Source organism: Canis lupus, chromosome 27 (genome assembly GCF_048164855.1).
Source record: "Canis lupus baileyi chromosome 27, mCanLup2.hap1, whole genome shotgun sequence".
Taxonomy (NCBI): Eukaryota; Metazoa; Chordata; class Mammalia; order Carnivora; family Canidae; genus Canis; species Canis lupus.
This window is the reverse complement of record NC_132864.1, coordinates 16,326,093-16,350,333: the sequence shown is the minus strand read 5'-3', so window position 1 is coordinate 16,350,333 and position 24,241 is coordinate 16,326,093. Positions and strand designations below refer to the sequence as shown.

General features: G+C 41.2%; 1 protein-coding gene, 1 long non-coding RNA gene and 1 pseudogene across 8 annotated transcripts in view; 1 reads left to right on the top strand and 2 right to left on the bottom strand.

Moving 5' to 3' along the window:
- HECTD4 (HECT domain E3 ubiquitin protein ligase 4) overlaps positions 1–24,241 on the top strand; it is a 188,927-nt gene that overhangs the window by 114,608 nt on the left and 50,078 nt on the right. For 4 of the 7 annotated variants that reach the window (XM_072802573.1, XM_072802574.1, XM_072802572.1 and 1 more), the window contains exons 28-45: positions 57–145; positions 700–875; positions 2,866–3,001; positions 3,118–3,259; positions 3,362–3,528; positions 5,790–5,936; positions 6,560–6,744; positions 8,855–9,008; positions 9,898–10,178; positions 10,394–10,583; positions 10,734–10,808; positions 11,733–11,814; positions 13,824–14,026; positions 16,148–16,283; positions 17,119–17,301; positions 17,761–17,925; positions 18,318–18,487; positions 19,429–19,544. In XM_072802573.1, coding sequence (XP_072658674.1) covers positions 57–145; positions 700–875; positions 2,866–3,001; positions 3,118–3,259; positions 3,362–3,528; positions 5,790–5,936; positions 6,560–6,744; positions 8,855–9,008; positions 9,898–10,178; positions 10,394–10,583; positions 10,734–10,808; positions 11,733–11,814; positions 13,824–14,026; positions 16,148–16,283; positions 17,119–17,301; positions 17,761–17,925; positions 18,318–18,487; positions 19,429–19,544 — 2,797 coding nt within the window. The remainder of the gene's footprint in view (positions 1–56; positions 146–699; positions 876–2,865; positions 3,002–3,117; positions 3,260–3,361; positions 3,529–5,789; positions 5,937–6,559; positions 6,745–8,854; positions 9,009–9,897; positions 10,179–10,393; positions 10,584–10,733; positions 10,809–11,732; positions 11,815–13,823; positions 14,027–16,147; positions 16,284–17,118; positions 17,302–17,760; positions 17,926–18,317; positions 18,488–19,428; positions 19,545–24,241) is intronic. The other 3 variants (XM_072802577.1, XM_072802576.1, XM_072802575.1) reach the window with 1 other exon arrangement.
- On the bottom strand, positions 2,677–6,752 carry LOC140619323 (uncharacterized). The gene is made up of 3 exons (XR_012019211.1): positions 6,551–6,752; positions 3,248–3,561; positions 2,677–2,951 (listed from the first exon to the last, which is right to left on the bottom strand). It is a non-coding gene; the product is annotated as an uncharacterized lncRNA (long non-coding RNA).
- On the bottom strand, positions 14,215–15,426 carry LOC140619322 (protein MANBAL pseudogene; annotated as a pseudogene).

Below are 24,241 nucleotides of genomic sequence, written 5' to 3'. Positions count from 1 at the left end.
AAAACTCACTTTTTACAGATCCTGGCTACCATCTTTTCTTGATTTTTCCTCTTTAGAACAAAATGAAAGAACTAGAACTTTTGTGTTCAATGAAAGAAGTCTCCTTTGATGGAAATGATCTTGAAAACATGGTCCTATCACTAAGGTTAGTGATGTTAATAACTGTGTAAAATTAATTTACTGCCTTGATGCTTAAAACAAAATGTGAAAATTTAGTCTCAATAGATTTTTTTTTTTTTTTTAAGATTTTATTTATCTACTCATGAGAGACACACAGAGAGTGGCAGATACAGGCAGAGGGAGATGCAGGCTCCATGCAGGGAGCCTGATGTGGGACTCGATCCTGGGTCTCCAGGATCACGCCCTGGTCCAAAGACAGATGCTAAACCGCTGAGTCACCCAGGCGTCCCACAATAGATATTTTTAAAAATTGTATACATTTACTAAATATTTGAGTTGGAACTCATTTGTAAACTTGGAAATTTTTATTTTAGCCTTCCAAAGTTAGCATATAGGCATCAGAAACTGGACAAAAGGAACTAAAGTCAGTCCATTTATAGCACTGTTCTCTTGGCTGGAGAAACGGGAAGGGGAATGATACTTTTGCTTAGTTTTCCTCTACTTATATCCTTTGTAATTAAAAACCTTGGTTTTGGTGAACCTAAGAACGACTAAATGCACATCAGCCTTTCTTTATAGGGAGAAGTTCCTGCAAGAAGTGAATTCTCTCATTCAGAAACCCTTGCACCCACTGGCTAAAACGAAGACATTAGTGAAGAGTTTAATGAACCGAGCCGAGCTGTTGTTACATGTCACCATCGCGGCCCAGTCTGGCCTCACAAGAAGCATCTCGGGGACCCCCGCGGAAACACCGGGTACAAAGCCAGCCCCACGCAGGCATTCTGCACTAGTCTGTTCATAAAATATACATCAGCTACTGAGAGAAAAATCACTCTTGTGTTCTTCTAGGAGGGAGAAAAAGAAATGTCAACATTTAAAAAATTTTTGCCTTTTACTTTTTTCCAGCCAAGAAGGACTTTTCATTGAATTTGTGTGTTTTGTGAGTCAACTGAGTATCAGGGGTTTAGTTTTAGTTTTTCTTGGGAGCCCAGGGATGTCTATTTTTTTAAAGATTTTATTTATTTATTCATAGAGACACAGAGAAAGGGAGAGAGAGGCAGAGACACAGGCAGAGGGAAAAGCAGGCTCCGTGCAGGGAGCCCAACAAGGGACTCGATCCCGGATCCCCGGGATCACGCTCTGGGCCGAAGGCAGGCGCTAAACCGCTGACCCACCTGGGCTGCCCAGGGATGTCTATTTTTAAAATCTAGTGCCCCTTACTTTTAGTTTATGGCTTGTCATTTTCTTTTTTTTTTTTTTTTAATATTTTCTTTATTTGAGAGAGCTAGTGAGAGACAGAAAGAAGGAGAGAGGACATGAGTGGGGGGAGAAGCTGAGGAAGGAGAAGCAGGCACTCCACTGAGCAGGGAGCCCAACATGAGACTTGATCCCAGAACCCCGGGATCATGACCTGAGCTGAAGGCAGACACTCAACCAACTGAGCCACCCAGGCATCCCAGCTTGTCATTTTCATAGTAATGTGTACGATTAGGCAGTTGACATTGTGAATCTTGTAAGATTTTCCTCTTACAGCCAAGTTTGCATTGCACCTTTGGTAATTATGTGGAAACTTCTAACATGAATTTTCATTATTAATTTTTTTCCTGGTCACATTTTAATTGTTAGCCTGAAAGGACATTTCTCAGGGAAATCAATGAGTCTTCTTTCTTAAGCAGGATCCCCAATACTGGGGGATAGCCCATAATGACAAGTGTTGATTCTTACCTTGAGAGAGCAGGATGAGTAAACATTATACTCCAGGTTATCAAACCCCATTGTCCAATGGACACTGCCAAGCACATGAACTTGTTTTCATCCTAGTTGAGTGTCCAGGGCTCTCCTCACATGGGAAAGAAGTCTAGGGTGATTGAGGTTTCCAACCCTGGTCAAAGGAGACCATTTGCTGAGACCATCAGGGGAAGTGTGCTGAATGTGTGCAGTATGATCACATACCAAGATGGTCTGCTGACCATGTCCCTGGTCACATTAGGCCTTGGTTAATTAAAGGTTTCGTATAAAGACTTAACTACTCAGGAAGACTGATGATGCTTTCCAAGAGGCTCTTGCCATCAGTGATCATGAAATAATAGTTTGCTGACAAATAACATCTTCAAAAATTGTTTTTAGACTGACACTGCCTAATCATTCTTTTTTTTTTTTTTAAAGATTTTGTTTATTCATTTATGATAGACATAGAGAGAGAGAGGGAGAGGCAGAGACACAGGCAGAGGGAAAAGCAGGCTCCATGCCGGGAGCCCGATGTGGGACTCGATCCCGGGACTCCAGGAACGCGCCCCAGGCCAAAGGCAGGCGCCAAACCGCTGAGCCACCCAGGGATCCCCTGCCTAATCATTCTTAAGACAGATTCAAATAATTCATTTGAATTAAGAAATTTTTGATTCCAGAAATTACTTTGTCCTTTCTGGCTTTTTAGAATGCTTATATGAAGGTGAACATTGAGAGTTTATGAATTAAATGAGTCAGCCTTTTTTTAAAAAACCAAATTTAATAAAAAGATTATGGTTTTTCACACTTAAAATAATTTTTTTACCCTAATATCTAGGTTTAAACATTTTTTTACCCTAATATCTAGCCTAAAAACCATCAGTGTGCTGTACTCACTAGTTTCGTAGATGAACTCTCCTAGAAAGCGAAGATACTCTTAGAGTAGTAGCATAACTGTTGTTGCTGTCCTCACAAATCAGACAGCAGATATGCCAATCTTTTTATTCTTTTCTGTTCCAGCTTGTAAATCAGCTTCAGAAACAAAGGTGATATCTCATGCTGTGCGGCAGCCTGTTTTTCTTCGCAGCATGTCGGCTCCTTCTGACCTGGAAATGATTGGTAATGAAGATTTGGAATTTACTAGAGCAAATCAGAGGTAAATGGCTAATGGCTAAGGTTAGATTCCCACATGCAGCTGAATACATTCATCAAAACACACTCCCTGAGTGAGTTTCTTGTTTTGTGATCTAGTGCTATTTTGTTTTCCTGTAGGCGGCGCCATGTGACCAGCCACCGCAGCAGCTCCTTTACTCTCCTGCAGTCATTGGCCATTGAGGATAGCAGGGACAAGCCCACTTACAGTGTCCTGCTGGGGCAACTGTTTGCTTTCATTGGCACTAACCCTGACCAAGCTGTAGGTCATGTTTTGCTGACTACAGACGAATAGCACCTAACAGCACCGGGGGCCTGGAACAGTCACGAAGAGTCAGGTGGACTTCCTTCTCATGCCTTTCAGGTGTCCAGCAGCAGCTTTCTTCTGGCTGCACAGACGAGGTGGCGGCGGGGAAATACTCGAAAGCAGGCACTGGTGCACATGCGGGAATTGCTGACGGCTGCTGTGCGTGTCGGGGGCGTGACACACCTTGTGGGTCCAGTGACTATGGTCCTTCAGGGAGGACCCAGGTCAGTTGTTTCTAGTAGCTCATACCGTTCTGTCTAGGGGGAAAGAGGCATTTGTTCCAAAGATTATTCTTAAGGCCAAATATAGTGGTATTTACTAATGTTTTCCCCTAAAATAATTCTGCTTTTATTTTTCAAAAGTATCCCACAGTTTTATAATAACTTCAGCTTATGTAGCAGAAAGTAAAAGTCTCTTTACTGTGCTTCCTTTCCTGAATTCCACCCTGTTCACTTAGAGCTGCTTGTATCAGCTACACACACATAAGTAGCTTTTTAGTTCTCTTTGTACACAGAAGTGTGTATGTGTAGGATTTTTTTTCTTAATTTAGATTATGTTATACTGTTATATAACAGACATGAAAATAATTTTGCTCAATATATCTTAGATAAATCTGTCTTTTCATGTCAGTACATTTGGGTTTGCTTTATAGTTTTTAAGCACATTGTGGACCTCCAGATATGGATGGCTATGTCTTATTTAACTCCTCCCCTCCTGGTGAACCATGGTTCATTTTCTCTTTCTCTCCTTCATTTTGTCTGCTTTATTTCTGCATTAATAGTGATGTAGTCAGTATCCTTATACCTATGTTTTTGTGTATTTTTGTGCTTATTTTTACTGGATCAATTTCTAAAAACATAATTGTAGATACGAACTTTGAAAAAGGTTGAATAACTTCTTTGTGGGAGTTTTGCTATACTATTCCCTACTGGGCTTCAAAGATCTTCAGAAAGAAATAGAAAAGGTGTCTGTCTCCAGGTCCTGGACTAGAACTGCCTGGGAGTTCAAGGAGACTTGTGTCTCCTGACAGCTTTTTGAGAAATTCTGGCCAGCAAGCAGAGAGCAGTGGCTGGAGGAAAATGTGTTAACTAAGAGCTAATATCTTGAGAAATTTCTGTGTCAATCAGGAGAGGCCAGGTTACTTTTCAGAAACAAAACTCTCCAATATCTCAGCGGTTTACAAAACAAGACAACAGTTCTTACTTGTGTCCAGCACAGGTGTGCCCCAACACATGCTAATCCCGGAGAGCCTGGGTAAGAGAAGAGTTCTAGACCCTCCTAGACTGCTGTCTCAAAAGCTGTCAGTCCCCTTGTCAGGCTAGTCACATGCTCACTCAACTAAAGTGGATGCCCAGAAAGCCCATTGAGTAGCACTGGCCACCACAGCTTCCTCCCAGAATAATTTCTCCACAACCCTGGGAGCATTACTCCTTTTCCCTTTGGTTATTAATGTCATATATCAAACATTTGAAAAAATGCAGAAAATCCCAAAGTATATATAAAGTAAATCCAGCATCTTAAGATAAAACCTGTAACATTCTAGCGTATGTGTCTGTCTTTATCCTAACCACAGATATCTCCTATAATGTTTTTAGTGGTATAGCACTGCATCATATTCCTGAACCTTTATTCAGATTTAATCCCTATTTTCAACCTTAGGTTTTATTTACATATTTTTGCTATTATAAACAGTATTCTATAGCATATCTTTGTAGATAAATCCACACAGTTCCAGTTTTCAACTAATATTAGTTACTGTAGAATCTACCCTAGGATGATGCCTGGGTGGCTCAGTGGTTAAGCATCTGCCTTTGGCTCAGAGCGTGATCCCAGAGGCCTAGGATCAAGTCCTGCATCAGGCTCCCCACAGGGAGCATGCTTCTTCCTCTTCCTATGTCTCTGCCTCTCTCTTGTCTCTCAAGAATAAATAAATAAAATCTTAAAAAAAAAAAAAGAATCCAGGTTGTGTGTTTATATTGGGAAAGTCTTATTTCATATCAATTGGATTCTCATAATCTGCTAATAATCACAATGTGAACTTGAAAAGGACACTTAGCTAATCAATTTGGGCCTTGATTTTCTCATTAGTACAATTGCATTTACAGAATTCAGTGCTGCATAGGATATTGTAGACAAGTTTCAGATGTTTCCTTATTAAATGCATTTGGGAAATGTGGAGTACCATTCTGTTGCTCTTAGAGATATTGTGGACTTTAATCTCGTAAGGCTCCGAGTAGTCCTGCTTAACTTGACTTTTCTAAAGTTTGGGCATTGTCTTTGAGGCAACTTAAGAAATGCTGTCTGGTAGTCTTGTGTGGTCCTGGAGTCTGGGAAACAATAGTAATTTCTAAGATCCCTTCAGTTCTGGATTCATCTAGACACCCTTGGGTTTCTCACAAGAACATTCCTGCTCTTACGTTCTTATGTTTACCATCACTCTTCTTGCCGTGGTTCAAGAAGCCTGCACTTTGGTTCTGTTTCATAGAATTGAAGAACTAACCTGTGGTGGGATGGTCGAGCAGGTCCAGGAAGCCTTTGGCGAGACCATGACCTCTGTTGTGTCTCTATGTGCTCGTTACCCTATTGCATGTGCAAATAGCATCGGACTCTTATGTACCATACCTTATACCAGGTAAATAAGGCAATGCTTTTTATTGTGAGTAAGTTACACTGCAGTGTTTAATTAAAAATATTTTTGAATTAAAAAATTGGGATATTTTTTTTTTTGCTTTGGTTATCCAATGACACTACCACTGTGATTAAATGAACTTACCTCCCTGACAGACACCTAAGGTTACTGTGTAAATTCCAGATTGTTGAATTCCTACATGATCAAGAGTGGCCAAGAGGGATCATATTACATTGTCAAAATGGAGAGGTTTAAAGGAACGTAAAAGATCTCTAGGAAATTACTTAACATTTGGCAAAAAATCTTTGCAAATACATTTATTTTCTCACTGACCTTATAAATCCCCCTTTTTTTCTATGTAGTTTTTTTTCTCTTATGGGAACCGTGAGTTGATTCTATCAGTTTTTACTTATTGTTCTATATGAACAAACTAAAATTTGAAGTTCCTTATTTATGAAGGAAATCCTCATTGTAAAGACATATTTCTGTGTTGAGTTATGCATGGTAGTATCCTAAGTAATAGACAAAGAACTATGCTGTTTTTATGCCCCTTTGATAACCTGGGTCTTAAACCCGAAGGCTGGTCAGTGATGTTTATTTCATATAACCCTTTCCACCTGGCTCAGGAGCGAAGAGAAGTGCCTGGTGCGCAGTGGCCTCGTTCAGCTCATGGATCGACTCTGTAGCTTGAGCAGTCAGACGGAATCTAGCTCCAGTGAGAAGCAAACTAAGAAGCAGAAAGTGGCCACAATGGCCTGGGCAGCTTTCCAGGTGCTTGCCAATCGCTGTGTTGAGTGGGAAAAAGAAGAAGGTAAGAAGCAGGATTCCATTCTAGAATTCATTGATTTCTTCTGTTGACATGTCTATTTAATTATTTGTGCTGGCTGGGGGAAAGAAAGGCTATATTAAATTACATAATCAGATGGGTCAAATTAATGATTTCATGAGAGCCTCTTCATCAGCATGCTTCTCTGAAAATTTATGGCTACACTATGACATTAAATAATATTCTAACCTAGAGCACATTGTGCTAAGTGAAATAAGCCAGACGTAGAAAGACAAATACTGAATGATCTCCCTTATATGTGGAATCTAAAAAAGCCAAACTCCTAGAAACCAAGAGTAGAATGGTAGTTGCCAGGAATTTTAGGAGGAGGGGGAATTGGGGAGATGTTGGTCAAAAGGTCAAACTTCCAGTTATAAGATGAATAAGTTCTGGGTCTAATGTACAGCATGGTGATTATAGTCAATAATACTTAATCATACTCTTGAAATTTGCTGACAAAGTGAATCTTAAATGTTCTCAAACCACACACACACACATACTCCAATAACTAATGAGGTGATGGAAGTATTAACTAGATTGTAGTAATCATTTCACAATGTATATACATATTGGGATCCCTGGGTGGCACAGCGGTTTGGCGCCTGCCTTTGGCCCAGGGCGCGATCCTGGAGACCCGGGATCGAATCCCACATCAGGCTCCCGGTGCATGGAGCCTGCTTCTCCCTCTGCCTATGTCTCTGCCTCTCTCTCTCTCTCTGTGACTATCATAAATAAATAAAAATTAAAAAAAAAAAACAATGTATATACATATTTACATATATAATCATGTTGTATACCTTTTTTAAAAAATCACATTATACAATATAAATTGTATACAACTGTATTTGTTAGTCATCCCTCAATAGAGCTGTGGGTGGAGGTGAAGAATGATAACCACTCTGGAAGAGTACAGTAAGCCAGGAAATTGAGAAGATATTTTTCATTTCTATTTTGTCAACACTGCTAACAGTCTACAAATAACATGAAATGATTTAGTTGCATTTTCAAGTGCTATTTCCAAATTATATTATTTCCAATCCAGCTGAAAAAGTAAAGTTGAAGGATAACATCTCCATAATGTAACATCTTCCAGGCCTATGTATATACCTTGGTTATTTGTTTATTCATTCACTGCGTGTTTTATTATTTCTTATTACTATTTTTAATTTAAATTCAGTTAATTAACTATAGTATATTAATAATTTCAAAGGTAGAGGTCATTGATTCATCAATCTTATATAATAGCCAGTGCTCATTATGTCATCACATGCCCTTAATGTCCATCACCCAGTTACCCCATCCCCTTACCCCTCCCCCTCACTGTGTGTTTTATTATCTTGAGAATCAGGCATAAGATGAACAAGGGCATTGCTCTTAAGAAATATGATGCAGTGGTGGGATAGACCAGTGAGCAAATGATTGCGGTGTGGTCAGTGCCATAATTGAGGTGCATGCAAAGTGTTGGGAGCACAGAGGTTCCTACAGACCAGCTGTGCTAGAGATTAGGCAAAGCTCCCCCAAGAAGGTGACGAGTGAGTTACTCTTACAAGGATGAAGAATATTTCCATGCACAATAAATAGTGTGTGTAGGCATAGGGATCCCAGAGACCATGGGAAGTTCAGGAAATGACAACTAATTTGTGTCATTTTTTACAAGAGCTGCTTGGAAGGGAGGGGCTTCTGGAACTACAGTGAAAATGGAAAGATCCGAAAAGGTCTTTAATTGTGTTTGAGGAGAGAGAAGGTATATGAGCTAAAAATCAAGGTGTGTTCATGACAGTTTAAAAAAAATGGTGATTTTTCCCTGTTAATCAAAGTATGTTCCTTGTTTTGTATGAGTTCTATTCAGTTTTCATTAAGAATAATGTCTTTCCCCAACATTGAATCATTAACCTTTTATATGTGCAAATGTTACCTAATGAGGAGACACTAATTGGATAGCTAGTGGAATGCTGAGCAGGTTAAAGAAAAATCAGGCGCAAGAGAAGGGCTTTAAGTAGGGACACAGAGAGGGAGGACTTGCCACACCTGCAGGCTCACCATGGCTTCTTTGAGTTCTCACTTCACTCTTTCTTTCTTTCTTTGAACTCTAAAGGTGGCTCCACAGAGGCAGTGCACTCAGGTCTGGCCCGTCAGGTGTCCAGCCTTCTCACCAACCATCTTGCCCGAGCAACTGAGTGCTGTGGCAACCAGGCTGCTGGGAATGATGCCCTCCAGGATGTCCTTAGTCTTCTCAATGATCTCTCAAGGTATAGAGAGCTGTGGAAAGAGGTGGCTTTCCTCCTGAATGATCGGGGCTTCTCTTGGGTGGTGATTGTCTTTTGAAACATCTAAATTACAAGGCCATTCTGACATGCTTCTGCTTCCAGAACAGTAGAGAACAAAACTATTGACAAACAGTAGCTCTAAAATGCGAGGATTGTTTAGGTGAATCTCTACCTCATAAAATGATACCATTTGCTTTAAAACTTTGCTGGTGACAGCTGCTAGCCTTTCAGGTCTATGCAGGTACATTGAGTAACCCCAAATCTTACCCTCATTATAGCAAAATAAAGAATAATCAGTCAGGACCTGCAGTTGACTCATGTTCTCATGCTGTGTCTTAAGACAATCTGTGGAGGTTTGATACCATCCTGTGTGAGCTGTGAGGCCCACAACTGCTTGTCCACATAAGGCTACTTGTTCTTTGGCTCCTGCTGGACTTTGTTTTCTTCTCAGTGAGATGCCACAGGGTCAGCTGTGTCATATTCCACACTGTTGAGGCCTGTGTAACCCTGTGTGAGATATTTGGTCTTAAAACACTCCTTAATAGGAAATAAAAGACTAAATGGAAAGTCTCTAGTTTGGTTCATACAGTTGTAGTGCTCCATGAACCATGCTGAACTATAGCATCTCAGTTAAGTAAACATTAGGGATCAGAAAATATTCAAAAATCTTTCTTTTTAAGTATTATTGGTTGGTCAATTGTGAACTTACATTAGATATTTACCAAAACCTTCATTCTCCTTCCTAAAAACATAGTGCCAGATCCGTGTTGTCCTCGTGAGTCAGTTCATCCTCATTTAGGGAATTATTGCTTCTGAATGTCTATAGACCAATATGCCCAACGTCATTTACCTTTTTTTCCTTCTTTTCCAGGAGTCACATAGGTAAAGCCATCCTGAGCCAGCCAGCTTGTGTGTCCAAACTCCTCTCCCTGCTGCTTGACCAGCGCCCATCTCCAAAGCTGGTCCTTATCATTCTTCAGCTGTGCCGGGCTGCACTCCCGCTGATGAGTGTAGAAGATTGTGGGAATGTGGAGCTCCCACCATGGAGCTACTCTGTTCCTTCCCTAAACAGTGAGCAGGAGGATCCCAGTGACCCAGCATCCAAGATTGCTTCATTGCTCTTAGCAAAGCTGGCAGATTACGTGGTCCCAGGTGAGAGGCTGGCCGGAGGATGGTACAGAGGTGCCTGCTTCTTGTGGACGGCCACACTGAGCTTCCTCCTGTCTGTAGCTGCTGCTGCTGCTATGCCTTCTGTGATGAAAGAAAGGGAGGTGGGAGAGGGAAGAAGAGAGATTCCAAAGCCAGAGTTTTCCCTGCGCAGGGGAGCTATACCAATAACACTGCAATTGTTCTGTTTGCTTTTAAAGGATGTCAGACAGTTCTTTCTCCAACTGCTTCTGAACCTGATACTACATTGACAAAAACCAGCCCCAAGAATTCCTTAAAAGGAGACAAAGATCCTGGAGAAGAGAGTGAAGCAGTGGATGGCAAGCTGTCTATCTTTATCCACAAGCGGGAAGACCAATCATCCCATGAGGTTCTCCAGCCGCTACTAAGGTGACTGACTGTTGTAATAGCCACATGTCATTAGGCACTGACTGTGTCCCAGGCACTGAGCTCAGTAAGCCCCTTACATACATCAACTGTCTCAGCCTTCTTGACGACCCTAAGAGGTAATCACTATTACTGTCATCCCTGTTGTTACAGTGGAGAAACTGAGGCAGAGCTGAACCACAGACGCAGGCCTCTGACCACAGAGCCCAAGCTTTTATCCACAACTCGGTACTGTTTCTTCAAACCCAACAGAGAGCAAAAGCCCTGTTGAGAATATATTGTTTGTGCTCAATGGAGAGTCTACAGTGTGATTTGGGCTTCAAGAAGGAATAATGCAGTCTGGTTTTAGTCATTTGCATCCTTCAGCCATTGGTAAATTTAAGGATACCATTGACTGTGAGGTGGAGAGATAAGAGAAATTTTTTTTTAAACATGGAGCCCTGTCAGTGGGAGCCAGGAAGGTCTTCCACAGAACATAAGGGAATTTAGGACACGTATGTATATCTCCGGGGAAGACTTCTTTCTTCAAATAAATGATGTGGTGATGGTGTCATCCTCATAATTGGTCCCTTGGCTACCATCATGGCAACTGAAAGCACTAATGGGCTACTGGCATAAACTAGGGGTCCAGCAGGTCAGTGCTAGATGCAGGAACCACCAAGAAACATTCTTAGGCATTGCAAAACCTGACAGTGCAAATTTGGTGAAGGAGTTTTTGGAGGTCAGGTTTAAGAAGCAGAGGAAACTGAATTTTTAGAAAGATCCAGTCATTAACATCAAGGCATTCAACCCATGCTATTGTTAAAGTTCCCTTATTTTGGGATTTAGATCACTCACCGAGCCCAGCCTTCCCTGTATTGTAGGCTCAGATTCTCGATTTTGTTCAGCTCTCTATTTTGTACATCATTTTCATGTAGTTTTTAAATTATCACTACAACTGTCTAAAAAGAGCTGGTGTTTTGATCCCTAAAAGTCCTGTAATTAAACAATAATAAATTCTTTCCTTTTTGAAAAATTGAGTCTTACTATGGGTTTTAAAATCCTGTTGTAGCATATAGTACTGCTCTGGTTAATACTAGATTGCCCCATGGCGTGCAGCCTGACCTTGACCTTGCCTGGAAGATCATCACCTCTCTCTGCTTTCCCTTTTAGTAGCTCAGAAGGACGGCCCTTCAGACTTGGCACTGGTGCCAACATGGAGAAAGTTGTGAAAATGGATCGAGACATGACTAAGGTAACTCTAATTCGGAGACACCCGCTCTGACAGGAATGCTTGATTGAGAAACATTTGCCATGCTTTAGGTTTTCAGAGACATTTAAGAAAAAAAATTCCCACAAGGAGGCAGAGTGAGAAATTAAAGTCAGTGGCTTAACTGAAGCCATTTTTAAGAGAACCAGTCAGAGTCAATTTGTCATTGATGTTAAAATGTAAAAGAGAATTCTCGTTCTTGACCTAGAAGTTTTTTCTTAGTTTTATTTTTTTATCTTTATTTTTTTTAAATTTTTATTTATTTATGATAGTCACAGAGAGAGAGAGAAAGAGGCAGAGACACAAGCAGAGGGAGAAGCAGGCTCCATGCACCGGGAGCCCGATGTGGGACTCGATCCCGGGTCTCCAGGATCGTGCCCTGGGCCAAAGGCAGGCGCCAAACCGCTGCGCCACCCAGGGATCCCCTTTTCTTAGTTTTATTAAGAAAGTTTTGCAGCCTATGGGATGCCTGGGAGGCTCAGCAGTTTAGTGCCTGCCTTTGGCCCAGGGCATGATCCTGGAGTCCCAGGATTGAGTCCCACATCAGGCTCCCAGCTTCTCCCTCTGCCTATGTCTCTGACTCTCTCTCTCTCTCTGTGTCTCTCATGAATAAATAAAATCTTTAAAATATATATATATATTTTTTGCAGCCTATTAATGCCTTAAAAGTGAGGGGTACCTGTGTGGCTCAGTTCGTTAAGCATCTGTGAGATTGAGCCCTGTGTCGGGCTCCACACTGGACATGGAACATGCTTAAGATTCTGTCTCTCTCTCTCTTCTCTGCCCCTCCCCATCCCACATGTGCTCTCTCTCTCTCTCTCTCCCTAAAAACAAATACATAAATAATAATACTTTAAAAGTGATAATATGTAAAAGGTTAAAAGAGTAATAGATTTTAAAAAAGAATAATAGATAAAAGAACTAAAGATACATAACCCATAAAAAGCATTGAAATATGCTCATGTTTACAGATTATACAATAAATAAAGAAATAAAAATAGTAATATATAATTTTTCACCTGTCAAAGTTAAAGAAAATTGATAGGGACACCTGGATGGCTCAGTAGTTGAGTGCCTGCATTCAGCCCAGGGTATAATCCTGGAGTCCCGGGATCAAGACTCACATCCGGCTCTCTGCATTGGAGCCTGCTTCTCTCTCTGCCTATGTCGCTGTCTCTCTCTCTGTGTGTCTCTCATGAATAAATAAATAAAATCTTAAAAAAAAAAAAAAAAACCCGATAATACTCATTATTGTCAAGGTGAGGGTAAACAAGCATTTTCAAGGGTCCAGAGACAACCATGCTCTGCACAGCTCTATTTATTTAAAACAAAACAAAAAAATATAATCTGTATACCCCTAAATGGGGGATTGATTAAAGAAATTGTTGTATGTCATTTATACCTCAAATTTTTAATTTAAAAATTTATGTTGGGGCGGCCCTGGTGGCACAGTGGTTTAGCACCGCCTGCAGCCTGGGGTGTGATCCTGGGGACCCAGGACCCGGGCTTGAGTCCCACGTCGGGCTCCCTGAGTGGAGCCTGCTTCTCCCTCTGCCTGTGTCTCTGCCTCTCTCTCTCTCTCTGTGTGTCTCTCATGAATAAATAAAATCTTTAAAAAAAACAAAACAAAACTTGTGTTCTGTCTTTAAAAAAATCTTAAAAAAAAATTTAAGTTGTATGCCTATGATGAAATACTATACAATTATAAAAAGAGTGAGGTCAATCTACATATATCAGTATCAAAACACATGATAGTTTGATAACTGAGAAAAATTAAACAGAAAAACTGTGCGTAGTGTGATCCATGATTATGTGTGCCAGAATTTGCATGGAAACAAATTTAGAGGATTCACAGTTATATGTGACTGGGTGAGGACATGGGATGTTTATGGGAAATTAACTTTCTATATATAGTATTTTAACATGTGAGTCGGGGAAGCAGGTTTTAAAAAGTAGGAAGCGGAGTATGGTGACGGTCTCAAACCTCCCTACAGGGTGGCTGTTGTGAGGTGATTACAGAAGAGGCTGCAGCTGCTCTTCGGAAAGCAACCAAGTGGGCGCAGTCAGGCCTCATCGTCAGCATCGGGCCGCCTGTAGAGTCTGTCAACCCAGAGACTGTGAGCGGACTGTCCACAGGTGACAAAAAGAAAACTGCCCAGACCTCCATTTGCCGAGAGAGGAACTCTGAGCTTGCAAGGTAGTCTTTTCCTGTCCAGACTCTTCTAAGGTCTACTTAGTAATGGACTTGTTTTTAGGGCTTTAATTGTATATCATCCTCTTGACCTGCTGGAAATGAGGACTTCGGGGTTAAAATACCCATCTGAGGTGGTCCTGGGCAAATAGGGCAGCATTCCTGGCTGAGTGGGCATCTACAGCCAGAGGGTGGTCTTTTTTTTTTTTTTTTTCCCCCAGCATGTGAGGCAGTTTATTGACATTTACTTGCCCAGATGACTTTTCCTCACTGTTATAGAGTTAAAAGAATTGAGGGGAAAGGGGACGTGTACAGATGAAGCCAAAAGGCACACACTGAATACGCCATGATAGGCTGAAAAGAGGTTGCTCTGAGACTGACAAGCCCCCCATTTCAGAGGCTAAGAAAGTTTGAGCCCAAGAACATGCACTCATGTAGCCAAATCCCTTCTGTCTGCCAGAGGAGAACCAGGCAAACCCTGTCCGGCCAACCTGCCTGCTGGCTCTGCCACCAGGCATCTTCGGACCTGGCTGTCATGCTTGTGGGACCACTGACATCTCAGTGGCCATGGCGTCCTGACCTAAACAAACAGGGAAGGCCTGGCCTGACCCCATCTGTATGGCAGAGACAAAGGTGATTGATTAGCAGATCTGTGGTGCACAAGTGATGGGAGGGGCGGTGTGTGTCAGCATGAGATCACGACTCTAAAATGCAATGTAAATCCACAAGGTGTGGGTCTGAAGGCTGGACACAATGATTAAGTATGGAAATGTCACTCGGAGCTGACCCAACTTCTGGACAGACAGACTTCTTGCACAGCCTCTGCACACAGGGTTTAGTCCCTGTGGCTCTAAACTGTCTTGGAAGCAGAAGGAAGAGGAAGTGGTAGGCTGCCCAGCTGGGGCCTGAGGACTGTCATGATTGTCCAGATCTCTGTGGTCAGAGAGTGGCCCAGCCACCTCAGCCCTGACCCTGGGACGTCGGAGGGAACAGGACGTTGAGTCCCAGGAGGGCTCCCCGTCGAGGCCCCTGCCTCGCCCGCCTGGCTCTACAGGCCTCCTCTTCTACCGCTTCTTCTTTGCCTCCTTCTTGGGCCTCTTGCTGGCAGAAAGAGCAGCAGTCTTGGTCTTCCTCTTCACCTCCACACTTCTGGGCTCAGAGGGCTCTGCCACCTGTCCACCTCATGGGACTTGGGAACAGGTACAATGATGGCCAGCACACAGATGAGCTGGAAGATGGCCCCCAGGAAGAGTCCATACTGCAGCAGGTTCTCTAGGAAAGTGGGCTCAGGCACCTCGGGAGGTGAGAAGTCCAGGTCGGAGGCCATGGCCTCGGCCAGCAGCTGCCTGTGGTCTCCTCTGATTCACCACTTTCCAGAGCCAAATTCTCCCACACCGCCCAGCCACTCCCCCGGAAGTCGAGGGTGGTCTTTTTTTGAGAAAGGCCACTAACCAGGAACACCAGCTACAGCTTTTTTGAGTATTAGTAAACTCAGGTCTTGATGCCTTTCCTTCCAGTCAGCCTAGCTCTACACATAAACTTCTCTCTGGGAGTAGACAGGAGGAAAGAGCATTGCTTCTAGGGAGTTTGCGAAGTGTTCTATGTTTGCAAGCCAGGAATTGGTGTGCCATAGGGTCCTTAGGGTCTTCCCTTGATCCTGATGGTTTATGCCGTTCAGGTTTTGAGGTCTGCTGTTTTATTTTTTATTTATTTATTTTTTTTAATTTTTTTTTTTTATTTATTTATGATAGTCACAGAGAGAGAGAGAGAGAGGCAGAGACACAGGCAGAGGGAGAAGCAGGCTCCATGCACTGGGAGCCCGATGTGGGATTCGATCCCGGGTCTCCAGGATCGCGCCCTAGGCCGAAGGCAGGCGCCAAACCGCTGCGCCACCTAGGGATCCCAGGTCTGCTGTTTTAGAGGATTCTTTAATTAACAGAAAGAATGTGAGAGAACTGATCCCCCCGCTTCCTCCATGATAATTTAGCTGTTCTTTTTCTTAGTCAATGAAATCCACTTTTTCTTGTATCATTAGAAAATTTTTCCGTCCGATGATAACCCTAAAAGCCACCTCTGCATTCTTAACCATCGCCTGGACATTGACCCTTTCCCTCTTGACACTTGCAGGACCGATCCCGTCCGACCCTTCATCAGTGGGCACGTGGCGAACAGCATGGCCGCAGAAGTGATCGCCTTGCTTCATAGCTTGCTAATGGCCCCCGAGTCAAATGCTGCCCAAATATGGACCACAACAGCAGAAAAGGTTAGCACAGAGTCCCTGCTTCACTGGGGAAACGAGGGGGAGGTTTGTGATCTGTTTTAGCATTTGAATCCTGCCTAATAAGGATCCTATTCTAGTAAAGATTTCCCAAATTGGTCAGACAGACTTGTTAGCAGTCCCCCCCCCCCCCCCCCCCCCCCCCCCCCGTCAAATTTGCTTTGGTTTAATCATTTCCCTTCCGCTAACCTATGCCTCCTGTCACTGCCAAAATTAGTTTTGCAGAAGATGAGACTATATTCTCGGGGAAAGGAACAGCATGCCTTGTTTCTCCTTCTTGCCTATGTTCAGTTGGTACTGACATTAGGAAATCACACAGCCTTGGTTTATTGGATTTGTTAAGTGTATATACTAAGTCCAAAGGCCTCTGTGATTTACACTCCCTGAATGTTCTGTCAGTAATTCATCATTACACGTAGTAGTCTAGTTTCCTGAAAACTAGGGACCTGTAATCAATTCCCATTTGCCCACAGTCATTTTTCAAGTGAGTGCCTTAAGAAAATTGGATGTTGAGTTGTAGGCAGTATGCTGTGATGGTTTTCCCTCAGATAAGCTTTTGCCTTATTTTAGTTTTGTCAACGCAGTGTTTGATTCTCCCACATTCTGAGGTTGTGTGTTTCCAGTCCTGTCTCATTATATAAGGCAAATATGGCAAGACGTCTGTGGTCACACCTGATAGTTACTTCATCCCTCCCATAACCAGAGTTCCTGCAGTACATGGGAGCCAGCCACTGTTAAAGATAACAGATACTTCATCACTCTTAGTGTTGAAAATGACCAAAGCTTTAACTCCTACTACATGGCTGCTTCTTATGTTTAGGTTCTGTCTCGTGCGCTGATGTACATTCCACAGTTGGGGAAATATGCAGAGAGCATTCTGGAAAATGGGAGCAGTAGTGGCAGGAAACTTGCCAAACTTCAGAGAATCGCCCGCCAGGCTGTCGCTGCACTGTGTGCCCTTGGAGGCTTCAAAGAGACCATCAAGATAGGGTCTGAGGTTCAGGTAACCAGCCAGCATTTCCCAAGTTCCTGCGTCCATTGATTAACTGATCATCTGTAAAGACTGTATCATCCACCCAGTTGGACAGGAATCCTTGTTCCTTCAAGCTAAACAAGGAATCTGAGAAACTCATGAATTCTAATCCACACTGTGCTGCAGGTTATTCAAATATTATACAGTACTGTATGGTTTTAACTATGATATCTGTGTCCCTTGGTGTCACTTAAGTTTTAGAGTTGGAAGTTTGAGATTCTGTCATATTGTGGTCACCTTGACATAGGTTTTAGGACCTACTATTTTAACTCCTCATTCAGTGCTTGGTATCTGCATTGTGATAAACTATTCCTATAATGCCACTAACAACAGCTGAGAATTCACTCTTCCACACCTGTCCCATGAGAGTGTCGTATACACCATCGGAGCCGGTCAGTAGTGCTAATCCTAATCCCTCTTTGTCTCTAGGTTTTAGGTAGAGGAATATCAGGAAGCATCGGAGTAGTGGCTTCTATCAATGAACAGGAAGGTATAGCTACAGTCAGATTCCCACCCATAGACTGTAGAAAGACTTCGCAAGCATCAGACACATTGACTATTCCATTGTCTAGACTTTGTGTTCCGAGATCGGAGGTAAGGTGATTTTTAAATGCATTATTAAATGTCACTGCAAATGGTAACCATACTGTGATGAAAAATATGTGCACACACAGTACAGAGGCACAAATACTTGGTTATCTTAAGTGTTACTTGGGAGGTGTATTTATATATTGGGTGTAATTATTTAATAGTAACGTTTGTGTGAAGATTTTTACGTAGATGACAACACTCGTTTCTTTGGTTAGGAATATTCCACAGTGTATTGTATTTTTAATTGTTTTGATCTAGTTTGCAATTTTCTGTATGGTGATTTTATTTTTTTGACTGAAATTTTGAGAATTAACTCCAGATAATAACACCCTCATTTCTTAAAAACTAACTACTTGAATTTGACTTTTTGCCATGCCCCCCCCCATCACCATCAGGCACTGCCTCTTCATAAACTGTCCATTACTGAGAAGGTAGTACAGGCAGTCCAGTCCATGTTGCTTCCTCAGGAGGGAAGTCTCTCTATTCATACCTCACTTCCTGCAACAGGAGATGGGTCAGCTCCTGTGATGGCAGTCGTTCGGCTCCTGGCTGAAATAAGAACAAGGTGAGCACCCCCCAGAAATCCCCTAAGGCTGAGGTGGTACAGGCCAGAGAGGCAGGGGTCCTTGCTGGGCCCCTCCACTCCTGATTTAGTGTGTCCACAGTATGAAGTTCATGCCAAGCTGAGAACAGAGACTGTTCTCTTGTGCTGTGTTTACTACATTTTTGTTATATTCCCCAATTTCTGCAAGTTTTGTTGCATTGTGTAATTTCTGCACTTTGAAACAGTTTAGCTATTCCCCCCAAAATAATAAGCAAGCAGTCAAAAAGTGATCTATCATACACAAGGCTCCCACTGCTTTGCTTTGGTAAAAGCACTTTGTTCTATTCCAGTGGACCTCTCTGCCACTTTACCTTGTTCAAGTGGTTCAGGCTACATTAATATACATCTGATCTATCACTTTTCAAACTGAAAAGGAGAAAACTAGGGAATGCCCTCAGGTGTTGGTGTCAAAAGGAAAAAAAGCATTTTCTTGCGAATACATTTATTTACCACAGTAACAAGTTTCTCTTTTGGCAATGGGACTTCTTAGAAAGTTTGAATACGTGTTATGAATTAGGTAAGAGATCAGCATACAGATTTTCTAAGTGTCTGGGTTCTTATTCCCAGAGCACTAATGTTGCCCATGGAGCACAGTTTAGGAAATGTTTTTTAAGAGATAATGCTAATTTCTCACCTGGCACTTTGTATCTGCATTTAGTAGAGATGGCAACCATTTACCCCTCTTCTTGTCCATGCACTGTCAGCAGTTACTCTGGGGGAAAAGAACAGTTACTTATGCTTCCATACAAATCTAGTTCAGAAAAAAAAAAACAAGAGGAATGAGGAGTTTAAACCTTTTTTGTAAGTTAGGGAACAAAATTGATTAAAATGTTCTTCATAGTTAACTTTTTAGAGAATGAACGTTGATGATTTTGAAATATTATAAATCTTTTAACATTAAGAGCATGCCTGGTCATGGCCCAGCTTTTAGAAGACAGCTTATTCTGTGAAGAATTCATACAACAGTGTCCAGCAGCTGTTGAAGTGCTCAACCTAGTGGCCCAGGAATGCAGTGCTGGTAAGTACCTGTGGCTCTCCTTACTGCTCTAAGTGTTGTCAGCACATTTCCAGTTTGATAATGGAATGCTAACATTTATATACACATACACACACATGTGTCAAATAGCTGAGCTCTGCAGATAGCAGTTATCACAACTTTTATCCCAGATCTAGAAATGTAAATAGCTTTTAGTACATACGAAGTAGGAAATCGGCATTTTTCAATTTAATTGATGACCGTGTCAGCGTGTTTTCTTTCTTCCATTCATATTAATTCATTGCATTAATTTCTCTGTTAGAACTGTTTATGGGGACACCTGGGTGGCTCAGTTGCTGAGCATCTGCCTTTGGCTCAGGGTGTGATCCTGGGATCCTGGATCAAGTCCCGCATCGGGGTCCCTATGGGGAGCCTGCTTCTCCCTCTACCTATGTCTCTGCGTCTCTCTCTCTCTCTCTCTCTGTCTCTCATGAATAAGTAAATAAATCTTAAAAAAACTATTTATGAACCCTTAGGATTGCAGATACTGTCTGACTCTTGTCATTGTCGACATTTGAATTCACAGTCCGGAGTTTGCACTAACATCCATCCCTGTTTGTGTATGTGTGTGTATCTATATATGTGTGTTAATGGAAAAGTTTAAACACAAAAATAGGGAGACTAGAATAGTGAAGCCTCAGGCTCAATAGTTAACTCATGGTCAATCTTGTTTCATCTATGCTGTACCCCCTCCTGGATTATTTTTAAGCAAATTCTTAAATATTATTTTACCTAAAGATTTTTTAGTATGTGTCTCTGAAAAATAAGGACTCTTAAAAAAACTGCAATACCATGATCACATCTGAAAAATTAACAATTCTTTAATATTAACTGTCTTGTCAGCATGCAACTTTCTGATTTTCTCATAAAGTCATACTTGTTTTTGTATTTGTTTATGTAAATTGGGATTCAAATAAAATTCTTACATTGTAATTTCATTGCTGTCTTTTCATTTTATTTTAAAATATAGATTCCCCTCGTTATGTTTTTTGCCTTGCAATTTATTTTTTGAAGGGTTTCTTATAGTCTGGATTTTGCTGATTGTATCTCTATGGTGTCATTTATTGTATCTCTCAATCTTTAGATTTCCTGTAAATTGCTAGTTGGCCTGGGTATTTTTAAGTGAAAATTTATGCTTTGTCTCCAAGGATATAATTGGACTCTAAATGAAATTGTTCAGAGTTAAATTAGCATCTTCCAGTACTCTTGTGTTAGCATTTTCATGAAGCTGTAAGGAATAAATGAATATTCTTTAACTTCCTTAATGGTTTTAGTGTTATCCTTTGTGTGGGGGGTGAGGTCATTTTTATTATCCATATTATTTACTATTTCTCATGCCATTTGCTTTTTCAGTCACTCCCTAATCTCTTCTCTGTCCTTTAGTTTTTGTTCTTTTTCACATGGCACCAATTTCTTTTGGTTGGTCTTTGCTTTGGGTCTTAATTCTATATGTGTCTTACTCCTTAAATCTCCCTCCTCTTTTAAGGGTAGCACTGTGGAACCAGTGGCTGGTAATAAAGCTCAGAGAGATCCTGAGCATAGAGAATAAGAACAGAAGAAAAGGAATTTGCTAGGCTTCTCAGGGGAAATTATTTGTGACTAAATGTTTGCCCATAATTCAGCTTTGTACTTGTGGTTGGGCCTTCGTTTCCTGCCTCTGCTTTTTCTTGTTCTTGGCCTACATGGCATTGTAAGACTTACATGACTGATTTTTAGCCAGCATGTACTTGCTTGATTGATTGCTTGCTTTTCTATAGGACTCTGAGTATCCTTTTATACAGTTTCTCAAATAAGGGAGTCTTAAACTGTGGAATTAACTTTTGTACTTAATGTACAAGCTAGGAATCATAGTAATTTGGAGCAGTGGCCTCAGATGGCTTTAATAATAACCCACCTAACCCATTTTCTCTAATGGAAGAGAACTCTGTGGTCATAAGAGTTGGATAGAAATGTGTGGGAAGTGTTTATTAATTGCCATAAAAGAGAAGACTGTGAGTTTATACACACAAATTTATATCCTAAAATAGTGTCTTATGTCAAGTTTAATAGTCACTTTCATAATTCACTTATGAAGTTACCAGAAAGAGCTCTGACATTTAAGGTATATATCAGAGTTTGCCGGCTTCTCAGTCCTTTACCTGTGATGAATCAACAAACCCTGCATCGGGGTTACTTTCTAACATGATGGTGGATTCTTAGAGCCCACAAGAGAGTCCTGGACTGTGCTTAGAAGAAATCCTGTTTAATAAATGATTCAAGGTGATGGGTGGAAGAGAAAGAGTTCTTTGATCTTTATTTTTGAATATATAAAGACTTTTACTTTCATGTATGAAAATGTCACGAAATTTACAGGTAATAATAAATTTTTTATTCTTTAAAATGCGGAAAAAAATTCAATGATTTCTTCCATTATTTGACTTCCTCTGGGATAAATTAAGCAGAAGTCTTGGCCATTTTAATGTTGACTTACTCCTATCTCAATATTATAGTTTCTCTAATCCAGGGAAAAGAATACCTAATTCCATTTGGCCTGGGAAGATAGCACTACATCACAGAGCTTTTCCCTATGAGAAATGTTTCTGTGAAGGTCACTGGATCCCTTGGTTGAAATAGCATAAGAAAAAGATTTTAATACTGAAGAAAAGACATGTAGAAACAAAACAAAACAAAAAAATTCCCAACTGTATTTTTTATAGAAGCCAGAACCTGTCTAGTCCAGCTGTTTTTTGTTTTTTTCCTACTCCCTACTTTCTAAATATTCATATTCCCTGAGCCAGAGAGGTTCTTCTCAAACTTGGAAAATTCACAAGTATCCCTCGGAAGCATGTTTAAAATGCTTTCCAAGCTCCCCCCAAAAGTCAGAATATTCAGTTGAAAGTAGGCCTGGGCAGTTGTGCTAGGAGGGGCCCAGACCTCACTCGAAGAAACTGCTCTAAGCTTTGTTGACCCACCTTCTTTGCTTGTCTCTCCCTAGTGCTTTCCATGCTTCTGTTATGGGCAGTCTCTCTCTTGCTAGTCAAGCCTCTTGGCTCTGTAGCTCTTAGGATTACCAGCCTCACGAATACTCCACATTTAAAACCAGAGTCATTATTTCCTCTGGAGTCAGTTCTCCTTTCTGACCTCTCTGTTTTAGGTCATACTCAGACTATTTCTGACTCTCAGATACTGAGTTAAATATGACAGGCACATCCTTCCTATCCTTACACATCCAGCCATTTGCCATGTTCTAATCTCCCTTTGAAATGCTTCTGAAATGTATCCCTTTTCTACTCATTTCCACTACCAGCTTCCTAAGTCAGGTGCCTTTTCTCTCGTATTTAAACATCTACATTATGCTCCAAACTTTTCCTTCCTGTACCTTGTCTTTCCACATTGTCATCACTGTTGGCTTCCTGAAACCCTGCTTTGAGAGACTGTCAGGTGCATGAAGCTATCACTGAGATGCTGCCTTTCCTAAGCATCCTTACTCCTGTGGAGTTGTCATTTACAGACTGGAATGAGTTCACAGCCAGTTATGGCTGTTAATTGTTGCTCTGGCCAGAGTACAGTCAGTTTTGCCTTTCCTTAATTGGAAGTATAGGAACTTTTTCTCTCACCCTAGATCCTGTAAAATCTCCTCTTGTGTTAAGCCTGCTCATGTCAGATATGCTTCACTTCTGCCAGATAGCCCCCATTCTAACCCTAACAATTGCTTTTCCCTTATTTGATATGATTCTAGCCAATCCCACTGAAATATCTCCGTGACATTGGTTACTGCTTGATGGAAAGGACATTGTTGTACATGTTACCCACTGGGTCATTGGATCATCCAGTATTCTATGTATAAATTCTCTTGGAATAAGCTTTTTTTAAAAAAAATATTTTATTTATTAGAGAGAGAGAGAGAAAAAGAATGCAAGCATAAGCAGGGGGAGAGGCAACTAGGGGAGAAGCAGGCTTCCCAAGGAGCAGGGAGCCTGATTCAGGGCTCGATCCCAGGACCAGAGATCATGACCTGACCTGAAGGCAGACGCTTTACCAACTGAGCCGCCCAGGGTCCCCTCACTTTGAGTCCGTTTTATATTTTCCTCCTCTTTCCTGTTGGCTTCTAATCCATATCCTTGGATTATATTAGTTGTCTAGGTGTCTGTAGGTGTAGGTGTGGTATAAGTCAATAAATTTCTCAATATCCTAAACAAACTCTGTGCTTTACTTTTATTGAACTATATTTTATTTTTCCTAAGACCTTTTTCACATAGTATGTGAATTCAGGTATAATTCACATACCATAAAATTTACCATTTTAAAGTACACACTTTGGGTTTTAGTATATTCACAGAGTTATGCAATCATTACCACTATATATTTCCAGAACTTTTTCATCATTCCAACCAGAAACTCAGTACCAATTAAACATTAACTCCCCATTATCCTTCCCTCAGCTTCTGGGAACCTCTAATCTACTTTCTCTCTGGATTTACATATCCTGGGTATTTCATATCAACAGAATCCTGCAATAGTTGTCCTATTTTGTCTGGCTTCTACTTAACATAATGTTTTCAAGGTTCATCCATGTTATAACATGGGTCAGTACTTCCCATAACCATGTTATGGTTGCATATGATTCCCTTGTGTGCATAAACTGCATTTTGTTTATTGATGAATTTATTTATTTGTTTATTTTAAAGATTTTATTCATT